Genomic DNA, 21,604 nt, shown 5'->3' with positions numbered 1-21,604 from the left:
TGTCTTTTTTTATTTTTTGTTTGACTCTTTTACTAAATACAATAGTACTCACCATCCACAGGGTTTTTGTTCAAAGACACTCAATGGATTCCTGAAACCACATTCACTAAATTTTTTTTCTATATAAACCTATCTATGATAAGGTTTAATTTTTAATTTAGGCACAGTAAAAATTAAAAGAAATAACTGAAAATAAAACATAATAATTATAAAAATAAACATAATAAATGTTATGTGAATATTGTGTCTCTTTAAAAAGTCAAGACAAATATTGACATTTTTAAATTGTATTTCTCCAAGAGTAACTACACCTGTAAGTATGTGGTGACTACTACACTGAAAACCAAGATTTATTTACTGCTCTACATATGATAAATACAATTCACAAATTAACCTGTTAAACCCTTACAACATCATAAGGTATTATCTATCATTTCACAGATGAGGAATCTAGCAAGAAAAAATCAGGTAGCCTGTCCCAAATCCCACAATAAAGAACTAGGGTTAAAATGTTGCTCCACTACCATTAGAGGTAGCCTTTGATCTTAGAAGGACTCTATGTTAGACCAGCCAATAACTTCCTCATTGTCTGTCTAGAGTTTTCTAAGATTTCATACAGTTCAAATGCCGATAAATATATTTCTTCTTCTCTGGATAATGGAACAGCCTGTTTTAAAATATTCACCTCTATTTTATATAAAATGGTTTACTATCTTCACAGATTTGACATTATTCTGTTTAAAGAAAATGTTATTAAGCCCATGTATCTCTCTTACAATTTTTGTGCATTAATAACAAGGGAAGCCTATTACTACTGATTTTAGTGATTGGAAGTTATGATATAATAAAAAAATAATAATTTGTTGGTGCATCGGTTTGAAAGCCATTCACAGTGTGAACAAGAATCAACTTGTCAGTCATTGTTTCTTGGCCTCTGCCAAAAGAAGAAAAAAGCTTAACAGTAGTTAGGGAGCTACTGAGTTGAAATCTCTAAGGATGTTTCAACCTATTTGTTATATTTTCATCCACCCTGTCCACGGATGAAAAGTGATGTGATCTTAACTTATTACTGACTGAAAATCAGCGTCAGGGGCTTTTCTGTAGTCCTTGTAATGGTTCTGACTAACCATGCTTAAAATCCAATTGCTATTTAAATCAGACAGTGAGGCCTTCTTTTATTGACATGACATTTGCTAGTCTGTGACTTGAATGATTATATTCAGCAGGTTCTTAACTTTGGGATAGAACTTGGCTGTTGAACTCAAGGTCTTTGACCTAATAACTGTAGTAAGTAATGGTGATGAAACTACCTGAATTAATAAAAGTTGCTGATCATTAGTCCTGAGAGCCAAAATGATATTTTTCTTGGGAGCACATTTATAACTTTTTTTCAAACTCAGACGTCCTTGTTCATAAATTATGAGACTAGAAATCACTCTATTGTTCATTACTTAACTGTAACATTACACATCATGATCATGCATTCTTATAATTTTTTTTCTTTCTTTTTTCTTAAACTTCTTTTTTATGTTCTCACCACACCATTGTAATGTCTACAGCTCACCCTGTTGGTAAGTAGTCATCCTTTTATCCATTTAGCATGGCTTTTTACAACGCTTCATAATTCATGCATAGTAGAATTTGACAGAAATATAATTATTCACCCATATTCAAATATTACTGGAGGGACTGTCTACCATAGAAATTCTTCTGACTTTTTTGTCACTCTGAAAAACCATTTTTTTAATGACTTTTGCTACAAAGCAGTGTGTAGGTGTCAGTTTGTCATATAAATGTATAAATGAATGATTTATGGTATAAAATGCTAACTTTTCTTAAGGGGAAAAATGGAATTCTTTCCTTTCCTTGTATGTATAAAAGAATCAATTACTATTTATGCTTGGTATTGGTTAAGACAAAAGATCATAAGATCTTATAAGATCATTTAAGCAATTCTATTACTTTCATCACTTATTTTATTTTAACCTACACAGACTCCCAGTTCTTTAGGAGTATTTTTACCTGCTACACACCTGTTATCTGCATGCCTATATAAACAAAATTAAGTAGAACGCTTTAACTTATTGTGAATAGATTGTGACCCTTAGTGTATAAGGGAAAAGAGAGCAGTGGTTTTTGGCATGAAAAGTTAATGTTTGTGTTTTTAACATATCTCATTCTTCATTTGGCTTTGCAAAATTGAAGTAAGAGCTTATGCTTGCAGAAATTTAGGTAGTAATTATTCATGAGTATGTGGTTGATAAAATATTTTCAAATTCATTGATTTACTAATCTTTTTGTGTCAGATTTGAATTTTAGTTTAACCCAAAAAATACATTTAAATAAGCGAAATATTGCTAATTGTGTGATAAGTAAATTAACAGATGGATGTGTACATGGCTGAATGAATGAATGGATCAATTCTACATATTGCTTCTTTAATATACTAAGAAATAACAAATTTTTTTGTTTTTAGGAATTTTTAAATTTTTCCAGCTAGCTTAAAAACTTTCCTTAATATAATAACTTTAAATTGCTGACATTGATATATATTGATCCAAATTCATAACCCTCCCCCTATCTTTCTTTGAAATAGTCACAGACATTATTATCACATAGTACATTGTTTCATTAATAGCAAGTATCATAAATAGAACTTTAGTGTCCCAATCTGAATTTCTGATATGCCATTTCTGACCAGTACTTTCTTACGTTAGCTCTTGAATAACTGAAACTTTCATCATCTCTTCTGTAAAACGGACAAAATATTATTGACTTATCAAAGTTGCTGCAAGACTGGATTGAGCTTATAATTGATTATGTATTTGAAAAGTGTTCTATATGCCAATACTGGCTAATGTATTCCTTGTTTCTGAGACACTATTTTGCATTTTGATATATTGAAATATGGTTATGACTTAAAGTTATTTGAAAAATAAAGTACCAGGCTCTTTTTTTCTAGGAACATTCATGTTATTTGAAAATTGTGGACTATATTGTTATAATATTTAATTTTCATTTTCTTGTATTTGAAAAAAATCCTAGGAATGATAACTTGGTTGTCAATGGAATAGTATCTAAAATATGGAAGAGAAAGGGAAAATTGAGATAACAGAGAAAGCCTGAGAACAAACTGACAGTAGGCTCCATGATCACTCTCTCTGATTTCCTTGTTTCAGCATCTGTGAAAACATTTTCTGGTTCAGGGGTGGACTTATTTATGTGTCCAAGAAAGTATTTCATTATTTATTAATGTTGTATAATAAAATATAAGTGAAGAAATTTATACAAGTCAGGTGTGGTGGTACATGTCTAAAATAGCAGCTATTTGGGGAGACTTGAGGTGGGAGGATTATAAATCCAAGGCCAGCTTGGACAAGATTAGTGAGATCAAGTCTCAAAACAGACCAAAAAAACAAAATCAAAAGCAGAATCATTTATATATAACAAATTTAAGGAATGAATAAGAGTAAATGTAAATATAACATTAATTGACAAGGATTAAAGCAATTTGAATTTTTTTTGGAACTCTTGATAACTAAGTAACATAAATTTACAACTTTAATTAGAAATTATTTTAAAATATTAAACTTATGGATTTTATAATAAATATATAAAGATACATGATTCGATGTGAAAATTTGTCAATTGAAAGGTTGGCAATAAGTACCTCAAAATTCAATTTGATTAGGCTTAGGTATCAATTTTAATTATAAGATCATGACCTCAAATGAATAGAAAAATATCACATATAAATTATAGATTTTTATACAGCAAATCCTGAGTCTGCTATATTGTTACCAGTTAATTTATATCAAATATTTCCAGAACATAAAACAATATTTTAATAATTTTTTATGTATTTAAAACATTTAAGCTAAGAAAACAGTACATTGATGAAAACAATGTGATGTACACAGAGTATAGGGATTTATCTGTCACCTACAAGTACTTTTAAAAGTTATTTTCATTTTTTATTCTTGTTTGAAATGATTCTTAAATTCCCATTGGACTGGAAATAAAGAATAGCTTCTTGACACATTGCATTTTACTCGAGAAAGTCTGTCATTTCATAAATCTATCTCGAATGCCTTATAACAGTGTTCAGAAATATGAATAACTATACTTTATACTTGACAACTACTATTAATTTTGAAAACTGAATTTTAGATACATTTTTATTGAATTACTAAAAAAGAGAATGATAATTGGGAAATTAGTCTGTTTTTTCTATCAAATTCTTACATCAATTTAAGTTTAGGAACTATAGGTATTTGAACTTTTATTGTTAGTGGACTCAGAAGAAAGTTTTTAAACTTTCAGGTGATAGTAAGAATATTCTGTAGACACCATAGACTGCGAACAGAAGCTAGTTTTTAATTCCAATATGTCTGGTGAAAAAATTTGTACCCAGCACATAAAGCTTAGAGAAAATGCAGAGAGGGCAAAGCTTTCTTTAGAAATCATTGCAGATTCTAGAATTCTTACAAATTCGGAAAATCATCATGGCATTACACCAGATGAAACTTCCTGATGGTCTATGGAAAGTCCCACTTAGAAATCTTTTAAAAACCCCAACTGGGAGTTTGTTTAAATGAATGACTCTTATGAGTTAAAGACTCTACTTTGGAGATTCTATAAAACTTGTTTAAGAGGATCCCCAATGTGGAAAAATATTGCTGAAATCAGTCCATTATACACTTGCCAATGGAAACCAATATTTTCCAGATTGCATTATTCATCTGTAATGTTACCAACATCTCCTAAAGAGCCCTTTAATTCAACCTCTGTATTTATTGGTTTCCAAAAAATCTAGACCAATGCCACTTTGACAATTAAAAAGCCATTTTTACTATTTCGAAGACATTCCTTCTAAGAAAAGCACAAGTGCATTGTAAGGCATAGTTAACTAAGAATGTTGAAATGTTCTTTTGTTTATGTGGAAAACTCTTCCAATGAAGGAACTGACAAGAAAAAAAAAAAACATGGTCTTAATAAGCATAAATATCTTGCTTCCTTTACCTGTCTGTCTTATTTTCCTATTGGAAGCCTTTCCCAAGCTTAAAAATAAAAAAGAACATCTATTTTGGAGATGGGCAACACATTTTTTCCTAGCAGCAACTCAAAACATGATGAGTAATTTGGAAAAGAACTGTCAAATCGACCAGCTGCCTTACTTGTGATGCTGAGCCCTGCCTCATTTTATATCTTGTACACCATATGCTATCTGCTTATTGCCTCAAGTAGAGAGACCAAAAAAAGCTGAATATATCAGGTGAAACGTGTTTGAAATATCACAAACAAACTTACAGTACACAACTTTATAAAAAAACTTTTTTCCCAATTCAGTGATATAAAAGTATGTTCTTTTTGATAGTAGAATATAATTGGTTACAGAAAAATTCATAAATATTGAGAAAATCATGTTCTTGGCAAAATTCCACATTTTTCGATTATGATTTTATAGAATCTGCCACTAGTCAAAACAGACATCTATAGGGACATAATTTTTCAATGTTTTAACTGCTTAAGCACAAAAGTAAACATATTCTCATTTTAGAAAGTTCTATTTTATGAGTTGAGGCAGTTTTGGAATAACATGTTCTAACGTATTTTATTCCTGAGGCCACCAAGAAATACAACAACAACAATAAAAATGAGTGAATAAAATAATAATTCAAGACAAATAATAAATCAGTTATTACTAAGGAACAAGTTGACAGATATTTTTGACACCTTCATATCCCACCCTACCTTGAAATGTGGAAACTGTAATGTGCTAAATGTAATTTAAATTAGAAGTGGAAAAATTATAGTTGCTTTCAAGTAAAAAAAAAAAAAAAACGTGGTTATTATGCAGCATGCTGAGATGTATTGTTTGTAAAAGGTGTTCTGAGTGTGTTTTGGAAGGAGACCTAGAATTTTATTCCTTGCATTCTTTCTTTGTTGGACAAACTGAACCTCATAACCTGGGCTAATCTTTTCTTTCCTTCAAGTTCTTGATGTTTCTTGTACCTGGCACTAATTAGCTACTTTATACAGAGTCCTGATTAACTATTACTAAATAAATATCATGTTTTTCATCACACCGTATATTTTTACAAAATTATGGGTAAAAATGCATATTCTAATAGAGTTTCCACTATGTGAAATGTTCAAGATAGCTTAAACTAATACTTATTTTTAAAGTGAAAAACAATTTCAGATTACTTCTGCTGGGCCAGTTTTAGCCTTATGTTCTTGACAGCATCTGTCCATTGTCTCTATAGGGAAGGTTAGGTAAGAATTATTGAATCACATATTTCTTTCTTTTCTTTTTGTTTCTCATAACTGGATGACATATTCTCTTGTTTTGGAATTGAAAGGTACTTACACAACAATTCCCTCTTGGTTGGGATATCTCTTTGCATATTCTTCCAAATATATTTTCTGGATTACGGACACCAAAAGCTTCCTGAATCTATAGGATCATAATTAAGTTAATCCTTAAAGGATGTTTCCTTCTGTTTTATCTTTGAATATTTTTCTTTCACTTATTTCCTTCAGACATACTTTGTATATTGGCTTTCCTTTGTTTACATTCCATGTTTACTGACTATGCTGTAATAATTTCAAAGGTAAGAATTTTATTTCATATGTGTGAATTTTAATGTCAGTTTTCACCTTCCTTTTTAAATTATAATCATCACGTATTTCTTCTTACTAAAATAATTTATTGTTTTTCTCTTTCTTTCCCCATTTCCTTGCTGAGCCCTTACATACCTTTCTTAATCTCATGTGTCACTTAATCCATTTACTTAATCCAATTTTATGAATTTGTTTGTTGCTTTTGTAGAAGAAAAACTTCATTGTATGTACTTTCCTTTAAAATATGCTCAACTATTGTAAAGTATGTCTGTGTTTCTTTGATAATTCCTAGAAGGTACTGGTCATTTCTCTTGGATTAATTATTTTTCCTTTTTCTCTTTAATTAAATAATTAGTTCAGTAATATATATATTTATTTTGTTTTGCATAGATCCTATTAAAACCTTATCTGGTAATTATCTAGTTGAGTGCAGAAGACTACAGTTTGCATGTTTAGAGAAGAGAAAGAGGAAAGTATGAGGGTCATTTGCTAGCCCTTGCTTGGAATGCAATCTTAAATATCTCTTTTTTTCTTAATTTTTAAGCTTATTCATTCTAATCAGTTATATATGACAGCAGAATGTTTCTCTGGTTGTACATGAAGTAGGGTCACACCATTGATGCAATCATGACCTAGTATAATGATGTCGGTCTCACTCCATCATTTCTTGAAATCTTCATGCTCCCTCCTCTCTCTTCCCTGTCTTTGCCCAATCCAGAGTTCCTCCACGCATCACATGCCCAACTCCCCATTATGGATTAGCATCCACTTATCAAAGAGAACATTTGGCCTTTGGTTTGGGGGGATTGGCTTACTTTGCTTAGCATGATATTCTACAACTCCATCCATTTATGTGCAAATGCCATAATTTTGTTTTCTTTTATAGTAATATTCCATTGTGTACATATACCACGGTTTCTTTATCCATCATCTATTGAAGAGCATCTACATTGGTTCCTTTATGAAAAAAATAAAATCAATTTCTTTTTAGTGTTTTATTGACTCTGCTGATAAACAATAATCTTTGTTAGGTTTGAGCTCTCTGCTTTCCCACATGAAACTACCTCCTCATCTTCCCTTTATATTCCTTTCTTCATAATGAAGATGGCTTTCAGGCATGGTAGTTTTCTATTACTGAGAGAAAATCGTCACAAACTGAGCTATTTAAAACAACATCCAGGGCTGGGGATATGGCTCAAGTGGTAGCGTACTCGCCTGGCATGTGTGCGGCCTGGGTTCAATCCTCAGCACCACATACAAACAAAGATGTTGTGTCCGCTGAAAAAACTAAAAAATAAATATTAAAGATTCTCTCTCGCTTGCTTGCTCTCGCTCTCTTTTTAAAAATAAAATATAAAACAATATCCATTAATTAAGTCAAAATTCTATAGATACAAAGAACAGACAGGTAAAAGCAGGGGGGGTTCTGCTTAGGGTCTCAACAGGTGAAAATCAAAACATATACCCAGTTAAGCTCTTCTCTGGAAACTCTCCGAAAGAAACCACTTCAAATTTTGTTTGTGTTGATGGCAGACTTAAGTTCCTTGCAGTTGTAGACTGAAGTCCCCAATTCCTTGGCTGCAAGTCAGTGTCACCCACAGTTTTGAGAGGTCACTCTTCAGCCTTCCTATATGGCTTACAGGGCCTTCAAAATTGGCAATGGTTTCTTGAATTCTTATGTGTTAATTTTGTATTGCTTCCCTTTTGGTACTAGAGAAAATCTACTTATTTAAAAATCTCATAGGGTTAAGTTAGGCCCAACTGACTCATCTTCCTGTCTTTGGGTTAACTGATTTGTACTCTCAGTTATATCTTCAGAATCTCTTTTGTAACATAACATGATCATGAGAGTAACTCCAGCAAGCGGAAGTCATGTGGGTCACCTTAGAATTCTGCCCACCACAGGACGCTTGGCTTTTTCTTTCTTTAAGTTCACCTTCCTTTCTTCTAAATTTTAGCTGGTTTTCTATGTAGTCATGTCTCTTATTTTCAAAATCATGATTAAAGGATCAAATGACTAGCTTTTGCAATGTGACAGGAGATTATAGTGACATGACTAGTGATAGAGAATGGAGGCTGGTTATGCTGATTGATGTTCACCTTGCTTCCTCTTTCTCTTCCCGACTTGAACCTGTTTAGCAGGGATACCATACAGTTTGTTGTTTTGGCTTACAGTAGCTTTTCCATATTATTTATTTCTTTTCTTATAATAACTAGAGGAAAATAGAGCAAAATATATTGACTACATTATCTTAAACCAAACATCAAAAAGTTTAAATCTCATTAATTTTAGAATCTCTCCACATAGGATTAAAACAGAAACTAAATATTTTAATTTGGTACCTAAAGTACTATAAGTTTTGAATATTGTAATAATGTAAATTTTGTGGCCTGAAACTGTCCAATAAGATGAGAATTAAGAGATTTCACTGGATGTAGACAGAATAAAACACATGAACATCTGAGTCATTCCTTTAAAAAAGGTAGAAATTTAAATTTTTATACATTATTGTAATTTGTAGACAGCAAGAAACTCTATGATATGTATGTTTTTATATCCTATAAAATATATTGTGATATGTATTACACCTCAGTCTTACATGCATGACATTTAAATTACTACACTACTTACTTAAACATATTAAAGGTCACTCAAGGGACTGGTACATAATTATATTCATTAAAAATATATAAACTAGCAAATTAAATTAAAATTTGAGTTAAAATATATCTGAATGCACATTAGGCTATCTGGCAAATATTGCTTCCAAGATTTATTGGTGATGCTATTTTCTTCTATCCTACAAAATGATTCGTTCTTTATCTGCAAATATGTTGTTGTATTAATCTTTCTGCTGCTTCTAGCTCTAGCATAACACTTACATGTGGTAGGGGCATGCCAAATGTTGGCACAGTTAATTGATACACACATATGCATACATAGGTAAGACTTGCATAGAAAATGTTTATGCAAGCAGCTTTAAATAGTGCCATAAAAATAGTAAGCAACATTAATGGTAATAGGCCAATCACATATTCCTCATTCTGCTAGTAGGAGATAAAATACAACAAAAAGAAGGCATTAATGAGTTAGGATGGTGCCTTACTAAGCGTGTAATTAATGTTATTAAGAAACATTTCAGTTGCATGTTAAAATTCCATTAACTAAGCAATCCTTCAGCATCAGTACAATGGTTCCTGGGTTGCAAAAAATTTTTCCTTTTTCCTTTTTCTGATTGGCATCTTAATGCAATCTTTCTTTAAAAAATGAGATAATGGGATGTGATCAGCCTTCCTGATTTTCCTGGAATGCTGATGTGACAGTTCTGGCAAGTTGACAGGTTAAGTGACTGAAAGTGGATGTCTTGTCTCACCATTTACTTGAAGAGGCATTTTTTAGGCTATAGTTTTCCCCTCCTCACTTGCACAGTTATGACCCCTTCTACCCCCAATATAAGAAATCTTATTTCCCCAGTTTAGCAGCATAGGACCTTGATATTTTTTTTTACAAACTTTTAAAACATTCTCCATTTGCTGGTCAAAAATATGATCGTTCTTTTCTGAATTATGTGAATATTGTCTTGATAAACAATTAGTTCTAAAATTAATAATATTTCATTTGCAAATCAAGAGTTCCCTAAAGAGTAAAAAAAAAATTATTCTGATAAAAAACAGAAAATATAGGGAAGTGGTACTTAGAAGTTCAAAATTTCTTAAAATGTTTATAGATGTTTCCAGAAAGTTTTCAATGTATATTTTTATTTTTTTTTATAGTTCAGTTGTTCTATGCAACTTGTATGTTGAATCAAGTATGAGTTTCTGTACTTACCTACAATCGAAATTAAATCTACTTTGGTAATCCAAGATATAATAAAGCTTAAATTTCTATAAACATGCCTGAGTTATATGATGAAGTAGGTATACTACTTATACTAATTATGACCAACTGTATCACTGGTGGAAAAGTGTCAGGAGCTTTGAGTATAATGAGATGAAAAAAATATTGCAATGTAGAAATATTTAATACCATCATAGGATTATAGAAGGCTTTGTAAAACAAGTAAAGACAATTAATATAGAAAAATATGTGGGTTCGCTAATATGATCCTTTTTGTTTAACAAACTGACTAAAAATGTGGAATGATCTAGATTGCCAGTGGTGACAAAGAAGGAGGTGAGGTTAATGGAACCCTGGTGCCATTGAAAGAATTTTATATTTCTAACATAAAACATATGTTTTTCTCTCTGTGAAGAACAACCTCTCACCCTTCCTCTTACCTGTTTAATCAATAAAAAAGAATAAAATTCTATCCTTCCTCCCTTTGTCCCTCTATAATTTCCCTCTCTCCCTCTTTCCTTCCTCTAGCTTCTCTTAGAATTGCTTTTACAGTTGCTCTACAATGTGATTAAGAAGTCCACTTTGATCACACTAGATAATAACTGGCTCACTTCATTGCCTACTCTGATCATCAGATTTGGAATAATTGAGAGTGTTTTTGGGGTTTCAAGTATTATATGAACCCTCTAAAATTGTAGTCTTCCCAAAGTTAACAAATTCCATAGGAGGAAGTAAGAAATCCACAGAGTAATACTAAATGACAGCAGCATCATTATTCACACAAGGAATGGATGCTCCTATGTATGTGACCTCTGATAGGTGAAGAGTAGGATGTGAAGTCTGATTAGATGAAGAATCTAAGACTCTCATTCATTGTGATCATTCTATTCTCTTTAACCATTTACTTTACTTTTTCAAATTTATGAAACTAGTAAACTATATAGTACTTTTCCATCTTCATTTTGATATCAGAAAAGTGTGTGTTTGGGGGTGGGCCAGGCATGGTTCTGGAAGCTGAGACAGGAGGACTGCAAGTTCAAAGCCATCATTAGCAATGGTGAGGCGTTCAGCAACTTAGTGAGACCCTGTTTCGAATAAAAAAAAAAAGATGTCAGAAAAAATATATATCTGTTTATGGTTTTACAAATTATATTATTGTCAAAAGAAAAGGTATAGATATTGGTATTATCTTAAATCCTATATTCCAAATTTATATTTTCCATTACAAATGCATTCTTTCCTCTGAGATGAATTATGTATTAATATGCTTCAAATCAAATATTTTATGACATTATGTATGCATTTCCAATATTAAAAGAAATGATATGAACTCAAGTGAATGTTAAATAGTAAAAAAATAAATAAAATTAAATAAGTTCAAAACATTCACTTATCAATTAGAAGTCAAACTCTACTGTTTTTAGATTGAATAAACATTTACCTCTTATTCCTAGAGTATACTGCATTGTAATGAAATGACTTCTGCCTGTTTCTTGTTGGTAAAGGCAAGTCTACTAACATTTTGCCAGGACTTCTAGGTCTGATTGCTATAAAATGCCTATTTTTGTCTATATGCTTTTGTTCCTCTGGGATGGTAGGTACTTGTTTATAGTTATATAGTCATGTTCAAATTGGTTAATTATTTTTTTCCTACATTTTCTGTCATTTCCCTCCATCCAAATTATTACCAATAGTATTGGTGAAAAAATCAGAAGCTTTGAGTAAAATGAGATGGAAAAAATATTGAATATTTTCTATAGATCCATTTTTAAAAATTTCCTAATCTATGCCCTTTACTTAGAAATTCTCTCTTAGAAGATTTTCTAGGCCAAATAACGACAACATTTCAGTGCAAGGTGGTAAACAACACTTCACACCAATAAGAATGTACTACAGATCTGAGTAAGATATGTAAATGGGGGAAAATAGAGAAAAAAAGAGAGAGAAAATGCAAGCCAGGGCAACTACAAGGTCAGGATGTGTTCAGGTAAATCCTTGTTGACAAGGTGAATCAAAAGATAATAGATATCAAGATTGGTTAAGCATAAGAAAAGCCAATATATATGTGAGTGATGGAGAGAAGACTGGTCTACTGAAATTCTGGAAGTAGTCTGGGGACAAATGAATGTCAAGATGATAAAATCTTGGGAGAGAATGAGTTGCAAGCCTTGCAATGATATGCATTGTAGGTTTTTATTGCCATGTAATGAAAAGCACTGTAGGGTTTTGAATCAAGGGTTATTTGAAAGAAAGTGTATTTAAGAAAGGCTGTACTTAGAGTTAGTATAGAAAGAAAAAAATTATGGGTTTTATGCTCCTTTAAATAATAAAAACAGCTATTCAAGAAAAGCATGTTATGATTTTTTAAATATTATACCTTATGGGAAGTTGTAGCCTAAATTTCTGACTCAATTATTTGATGCTAGATATGAAAAATTCTCAGTTAACCAGATTATAATTTGAAGTAAAACAAATTAAACTAGCAGTTCAGTGTTTAATAGGTCCAACTATGACATTGAAATGAAAGTAAAGTAAACCTATCTTCCAGTCTAAGACTTTAACCTTAAGAAAATTGTGTACCCTTTATAAAGTTCAGTTTACTGGCCTTTATATCATAATGGTAATCATTAAGACATAAGGTTTTCAAATTTTAAATAAAATAATGCCTGTAGATTGTTTAACATAGTCCATATCACTTAATAAGCACTCAATTAATGTTAATTATTGTCATTGTATTGCACAGTTTGTGACTGAGCAAGTCTTTGACTCAAGCAAATGATCAAAGAGATTGCATTTTAAATGTTTGCAGAATATATTAGCATTTAATAAGTAAATTATATTAAATAGCAAAAACTCTTTTCTACTCCAGTTTGTCAAGAAGTTCAAAATGTTTATTACTATTGAATCAAAAGTTTATTCATTCAGGCATGAAATTACACCCAAAGAAAGGGAGCAGCTGAGTGTGCCTGTAACCATCCTGTATCACATATTAATGTACCTAACTGCGGCATGACTATCTCCATGTTAATGCCTGCCATACAAAGTCATATTTTCCTGTAGAAACATCTTGAACATGATGCGATGAACCTTTAAGGTCCCCCTCCCCTCATCTCAAAGCCCACCCCATGCATGGCCTATGCTTCCTACTCATGTTCAGCCATCTGATTTCCATATCACCCACTCACTCTCACCAGCAAGCATTAGCATAACAGAGCTGTTGCATGACTTTGATTGAAGCCAGCTTGGGCTGAATTCAGAATCAAAGCATAATTTCGCAGAAATCAAATCTAATTTGCTGTGCATTGTATTTAAATTCTCAAAACACAGTTTCAAGTGAACTGGACTAGACCTCTAATCTTGATTGACCTTTTTATAGATCAGGTCTACTTCTCTGGAAATCACACAACATACTTTTCTCATAGAGATATTGTTTTTTAATGTGTAAGTGTTGATTAAATACTGAACTGCATCACTCTGCTCCATCTCATTTCTTCTTATAGCTAAAGCAATAAGGTATAATCACTTGACATAGCAGGCAAGTAGGTTATTGCAGCATAGTTACAGGAAATTTGTCTAATGTTTTCAGGTTTTAGAGAGGACATAAATATGTATTTCATAGTCATCTGTCTTAATAAACATCAGAGAATTGCCATTTTTATAACTAGCATATTCTTTTGGAGTTTATAACTCAATATCCTTAATTCACATTGGGTTTAAATTGTGTTTTGAATTGTCATCTTGAGGACCTAATTGTGTTTTTTTCATATTTAATGAGAACCATTGTATAAAATCCCTTTTATGTATATCCCACTTCCCACTATGATGCTGTGTTGATAAAAGGCCATCCCTGTCTACTCTCTCCCTTTGGTGCCATCAGCCAAGTACTGTCTTTTCAAACCATTCTCACTGCCACCTGGCAGAGATGCGGAAACTGTGGAGTGTCATCAGAAGAATAATTGATGCTGTTTTTCATTTTAAAACCTCAAAAGTAAATTCCTTGAGCTTATATGCCTTCACAGAAGATTGCAATATAGATCTTGGGCAGAGAAAGAGAATCTACAAAAGTAAAAGTGATCGTTGCAATTTTATTTGTTGGCCTGACTTTGGGTGACAAAAGGACATACATTTTCAGAGACTCAAAAGCTTTTTAGATTGTTTTGCTAAATGATTCAACATTTTTAGTTTTCTTTAAAAAAAATTTACACCTGACAATTCTGGTTCTATTGAGACCCACGAGGCTATTGACATGAAATTTGTCTAATGTTTTCATGTTTTAGAGAGGACATAATTATGTATTTCATAGTCATCTGTCTTAACAAACATCAGAGAATTGCCATTTTTATAACTAGCATATTTTTTGGAGTTTATAACTCGATATCCTTAATTCATATTGGGTTTAAATTGTGTTTTGAATTGTCATCTTGAGGACCTAATTGTGTTATTTTACATTAGAAATAGAGCATATTTATAATAACTTAGAATTAAAGTATAATATAAATAGATATCACAGGAAAAAGAGAGTTTTTAGGATTGATGGCTTTTGGTTAGTGGTCTTTAAAAAATATAAAACTGGAAAAAAGTTCAAGAAATTATGATTTCCTGGTCTTTCAGAATGATATCATGAGTGGTAAATATTATGTTGTGATACTGTAGCACTTCATTTTTGTGTAGGAGTTCTGATGAAATGTTTTCTTTAGGTGCTACTCATAGCAATTCTCACTGGATTTTCTGTCCCAACTTGCCAAGGTGTTCCAGCCTTTGTCTCTGTCTTTCTAATCATCATCTCCAATCACCATCTACATTGCTTCCAGAGCATTCTTTTTAAAACCATATATCTGATATCTATTTTGCAAAATCATCTTTGAAAAGATCTTAATAGCTTTCAGGACACAATTTTCAACTCCTTTGTATAAATTATCTGGTCTTATCTATATCAGCTCTGTACACCAGGTTTCTTCTACTTTTAAAACTCTTTATCTTCCTGTACCAAATCCAGTTCCACAGGTCTTTGCCTTATGTTTGGTGCCTTTGTTCTGTGACCTTAATTCTCTTCATCTAGTGATCTCTTACCTGTGCTTCAAAACACAGCTCATTTTCTATTATTGTACAAATCGTGTAATGGTGTGTTTGTTTCCTGAGAAATCTCTGCCATAGGACAAGTAGGACGAGAGCACCTCCTAACACCTCTTTTTTCCCCTCTCTTTTTTCTTTTATTTTGGGTGTCCTGGAGATGGAACCCAGAGCCTGTGAATGCTAGACAAGAGCTCTAATAGTGAGCTACACCCCCACTCAAGTGCCATGTTATATTTGGCTTCCCATGCCCTGAAACAAGCAGAATGTCTTAGAATTTGTTTTCAGTCAGTACATTTTGAATGAATGAATGGAAGAACTCTAGCTTCTCAGGAAAGTGTATGCATAGATATGGCCAATTCTGAATCCTTTTGGGGCGGGCTGTATTTTAGCAGCTGTGATAAAACTATAGGATGAGGATTTCAAAAATGTTTTACAAAAACACTCTTCTAAAACACATTTTCAAACATTTAAGTATCAAATTCAACGAAGTCTATAGCTATTTCTAAATTACAGATAGTGATTTTACTGACAGGTAGATGACAGAAAATAAAATGCTTAAAACTCTGTTTTCATTTATGTTTTATTTGATGATTTCAATCTGTTATTGCTTTTTTAAAATATATATATATATAGTTTAAGTACCAGGTTCTCATGTCTTACTAACTAGTTATATAGGCCAATTTAAATTTTTTCTCACCCAAAGCTGTGCAAATGAACTAATAAGCTGAACAGGCAACTTTTATTAAAGAGTGTCAAATAACTGATTTTGACTGAATTGGGTTTTTAATTTTTGAAGATGACATATAAGCTAAATTCCTCAATACTTCTCAAAAAGCTAATGTCCACATTGGCATTATTACTTTTCTTTTTAGGATTTCATACAACTATACACTGATTCTTAAATATTTCATAACATTTTTTTCTAGAAAAATCCCATATTATAGATGATAAAGATCAACCTTTAATCTTCTGTGGCAAAAATAATCCAGTGGTTTCACATTTCTGCTGAAAAATGAATACTGCTGTGCTTTAAAAGTTTTTCCTAAAGTAATTTTGTAACATTGATTTAAACTATCATTTATATTAGCAAACATGGAACAAAAATCAATGTATCTGCTGATTCAGGAGAAGTGTGTAGAAATAACAAGTAGATTGTGAGAGGCCTGTAATCTTCTGAGCATGCCAGGCAACATAAACCACACTCTGTCCAAATAGAGCCATAAATCCGGGTTCTCTGTACTGTTAGAATGAGTCTTCCATTATCTTTAGTTATAGAAAAGAATTTCACTTAGTAGATTTATCCCTTCTGTCCTTGGGGTATGTGTTGGATATCTTGAATTAGGATCCAGGAAAATAGAACACCTAAAAAAATAAATCAATACAAATCTCACTGAATTCTTTTTGAGAAAAATACCTCTGCTTTCACAGTGATAGCATTTTTGTTAGGATGAATGATTGGTTTTAGGTTTGGGGCACCATGTATTTATTCTGTTCTTAGATTTGCAGTTATGCACTTGAAAAACGTAAAAGAAATTCAGGTGAACTCTTTTATTGGATGTTGCTGATTGTCAGAGTTCTTTAGAGCTCACCTTTTAGCTGATGTATACCAGATTCTAAAACTTAGAGTAGATTTGAAAGTGTTTCCTTGGTCTTAGTTTTCTAGCATAAGCAACTAGTTAAAATAGAAACAGATGATCAGAAAAGTCATGGGATACACATGGTGTTTACAACTGATGTGGGTTTGGTGCTGAAGAAGATGTCCTTGGGAACATTTCTAGCTATACATTCTCTTGCTTTTTACTCCTTTGTCTCTCTTTATCATTAGGTTCCAATCTAAATTTTTCTGTCTTAGCATTTTTACCCCATCCCTGCCCTCTTTCTTTCTTTCTTTTTGTATTATATCTAGATAGATAGATAGATAGATAGATAGATAGATAGATAGACAGATATCTTCTGATATAGATATAGATATAGATAGATTAAACCCTGGGGTGCTCTAATTTGATACATTTATTTATATTGTTTGTTATTTCAAATATGTAACTTCCATCCCTTAAATAATTCAATGTCTTTAATCTTCAAATCTTGAATTCCAGAATATAAGAATTTTAATAATATGGATCATATTTTATGCCTTCTGACATCCCATTGCCTCATTCAATATCTTACAAATATTGTAATAAAATGAGTGTGTACTAGGAGATGGATTTTAAAGGAGGAGATAATTGTGTAAAGGAGTGACTCCTTTCCATGTTTTTCTATTAAAAAACATAACCAAATCATTTTTATAAAAAATGTTAGAATCATAAGGGATCAATTTTCCCATATAAGTAGGTGGGACACAGGGATATAATATAATGGACAATATTTAAAATAGATCTGCTAATAAGTTTTCTCACATTATTTCCCCAATCCCTCAGTGTTTTAAGAAATGCATACAAGTAAGTAAAAAATTGCTCTCTGGCACTGAGCAATGCACCCAGAGCCAGATTTTCTCTTTGATATCTTTTTCTTTGACAATGGTTGATATTTACACATTTTCTTTCCTTTTAAATTATAGCTCCTCCACAGTTTGTGGTTAGGCCAAGAGATCAGATTGTTGCTCAAGTTCGAACTGCAACATTTCCCTGTGAAACTAAAGAAAATCCCCAGCCAGCTGTGTTTTGGCAGAAAGAAGGCAGCCAGGTGAGTGTGAGGCTAGACTGCTTTTCTGAAGTCTCTGAACTTTGCTGACTTTGGTACTCCCTGAAGCTTGCCTTGCCTCCATTGCTATCAGATGCTGAACTTATTTTATTGCTAAAAGAAAGACAAATGATTCTAAAATAAGTGAAAGACAGATGTTCTAGCACTTTTTATTTGCTATTGGTAATCTTTGAAAATCCTGCATTTTGCAAGAAACAGAGTGTAGCAAACTTATTATAAAAATCCAACCAAACCTCTGTAGATATTTAAATCTCTGCAGGTTAAGGTGATTTTGCTTTCTTGCAAAGGATTAGTCTGTGTAAGTGAGTTGGTACATACAAAGAGCTGAGAATAGTTCCTCGCTCATGGAAGATGATCAAAAAATATTTCTAGCATTTATTGGCATAGATCCAATATCCCTCCACTCCTAGATAGAAAATATAAATGACTTTTAAAAATTATTAATTTAAGCCTGTTTCCACTTAAGAGTTGACGAAATCTTTTCTTTCATTTTCCCTTCTGGATTTCTTCACAGCAGGGTAAAACAGAAATAATATATTACACAAAGAGCCAATACCTACCTTATCTTTGCTTTGCTCTTTCTGGACATGATGGCCTCTCAATGTCTCTCCCAAAGCCAACTGGATACATTACTTTTATAATTTAGCACTTGGTCCAAATTCAGAGAGTGTTTAGCCTATACCTTCTGAGGCAATGAATGGAACTTTCAGCTAAAATTAGATCAGAGATTGTGATCTTTGCATAAAAATTTGTGCATTCCTGAGAGATCCTGAATTATTTTGTGCTAGATTCTCTAAAATCCTCCAGACAAGAAATGTAGTTCTTGTGGTACTCTTCCCCAGCACATTCTGATACTAGTCCAGGTTCTGAAAAAATTTCTCAGGGATTAATTGAAAATATTATTATAAGTCATAGGAAATCTGAAAACTTGGCCAGCAATAGGGAATGGTTTTAGCTACATTAAGAGAACCTATTGATTAGAACTCATATATGTCTGTCCTTCTGGAGAGCCTCTAGGAAGTCCTGCTCAGCCATGCTTTCTAATTTGTAGGGGTTCCTCTGCATTCCTGAACCACCCCCAAACTAGCAGTTATAAACTCTGAATTGACACCTGGTCATTCTTACTTTCTCAACACTCCTTGTTACTTCCCCTCTGAGTCAGGGATGTAAAGGCAATGAAGAAAAGAGAGTCATGCCCACTGCCTTATCCCATTATCAGAATTATCAGACTTCAATTCCCAATTTTTTTTATCATTTAACAGCTATAAAATGTATTTCTCTTCATAGATTTTCTTGACTATTCTTTTCAGTTTATTTCACATGAATTTATCCCCAAAATTCCAGTAAGTATGAAAAAAAAGATATGATAGTTAAACACACACATGCATACACACTCACAACCTTTAAAGGAGAGGCCTTAAAGCCATTTTCCTCCTTTTTTTGTTGCACAGTATTTGTAAGTGTTTTTCAACTTTACTAAAGCTAGTTTTTATACTAATCTGAAATTTTGGGTTATACATCTTACCTCCCATGAGTTATGAAGATTTCATAAATAATTGTAAATGTAAAAGGAATTTACATGTTATGAAGATAACACAAATTGCTATTTTGTCACTGATAGCAAACATAATGATGAGAAGCAATTTGATTATTGCAAATTCACACTTTAAGTCATGTTTTGAGTGAAATCTCATAATGTTTTCTGATATATATATATATATATATATATATATATATATATATATATATGATTTATTTTTGTAAGATTATTTCATGTGTACATAATATCCCTCTAAATAGCTCCAAGGTAGATAAAAAATGTTTTTTTTTCCTGTAGTCTAATTCACATATGGTATCAAACATTGTTTTTAATGGTTATGAAAATAGTTATCAAAAGCATTGAAGTATTCCTTTTCCTATTTGACAATGTAGCATGTAAATCCATATATACTATAGCTAAGGATGCCACAAAATTTCTACTTAGCTTCTTTGGCTTGTTTATTATCATATCAGAGGGAGAGAGAGTAAAGAGAAGTGCTTGAGCAAACTGTAAATTTTCAAATCATGAATTAGGATATTAGGAAAAATAAATTGGTCTTACTGTTTGTAGTATCCAATTTCTATGGTGATCTATGACTATCCATCAGTAGAAAGAGTGAAGTGCTTGGACTTAATGGTCCATATTCCCCAATATGTGCTGATAATGCCAATTAGTACTAATAGGATTCTCAGACACTTCAAGGCAAGCAGAGCTCTGTCGAGTGCCTTGGTTTTGCTTATAATCCATTTTCCTTTGGCCATGTCATACAAGCAGGAAATAAAGATGATGGGTTAATCTCAATCAAATGCCATTTTCCATGTAAATGGATCATTTAGAAGGTGGACTTATATTACATCCTAGAGGAAAAGATCCCAGAGAGAATTAGCCCATCTGATAGATTGGTGCTATGTAAATTGGTATTCTAATGGCTAATTGTAAGAAAGTGCACATTTTGAGTTATTGTATCATTTTCAAGTGCCTTTAAATTTAGACCCTTCTCTTTTGGATGGTTTATTTCTGTAATATATTTGGATTCCACGTGAGATTTAACTTGTTCTCAAATTATGTTTCATATGCATGAAAATATCTAGACTTAGATAGTAATACAAATTTTAGGAGAGGGAAACAGTTTTTTTGAAATCATATCCATGTCAGGCTAGCAAACATCTCTTCTTTTAGGAGTTTAATAACATGGTAATGTTTATGTAAAGTGGGCTAATAGTGTCACACTTGAATCTAATAAAGTGGACATCCATCATGTTGCAATAAAGAGAAGAGCTTCTAATTAAAGTAGGACATCATTTGCAGGATTAAAGTCATTTAGCGTAATTGAAAAGTGTTAATACCTTATTTTATCCTCTTCCATTGGTAGTACTTCAAGGGTAAAAACATTTTAAGGTGAAAATGTGTCTTGTGCCTTTAATTGAATGTTATTACCTCCTGATTGCAACTTATTGAAAATGTTTAATTACAAACCTGGAAAATTAATTACTATATTGAGAAACAGATCCCCGAGGGTTATAATGTTCTTTTTTGTAAGTAAATAGAACATAAAAATTGATATGTTCTTATTTATAATCCAACTTGGAAACATACCTCAATATGATTTATTATATCCAAATGTTTTTCTTAATTTAACAACAGTAAAGTGACATAGGTCATCTAAATTGATGTTACTGCACTCATATAAAAACTTTCAACATTTATGATTAGGTTATATGAGATATATGATAGGCTTTTTTGTGATATATAGTAAAGTGTTTTTTAAAAATAATACTTCAAAATTGTTTGGTTGAACATTCTAACTTCCATAATTATTCTAC

At 31.9% G+C, this 21,604-nt stretch overlaps 1 protein-coding gene across 1 annotated transcript in view; it reads left to right on the top strand.

The window, feature by feature from the left end:
* LOC143386198 (roundabout homolog 2-like) overlaps positions 1 to 21,604 on the top strand; it is a 144,572-nt gene that overhangs the window by 20,868 nt on the left and 102,100 nt on the right. Inside the window, 1 exon segment of the mRNA XM_076841450.1 lies at positions 18,099 to 18,223. Within this exon segment, the coding sequence (XP_076697565.1) occupies positions 18,099 to 18,223 (125 nt within the window).

Source organism: Callospermophilus lateralis, unplaced genomic scaffold (assembly GCF_048772815.1).
Source record: "Callospermophilus lateralis isolate mCalLat2 unplaced genomic scaffold, mCalLat2.hap1 Scaffold_831, whole genome shotgun sequence".
NCBI lineage: Eukaryota > Metazoa > Chordata > Mammalia > Rodentia > Sciuridae > Callospermophilus > Callospermophilus lateralis.
This window is presented reverse-complemented; position numbering and strand designations above follow the sequence as displayed.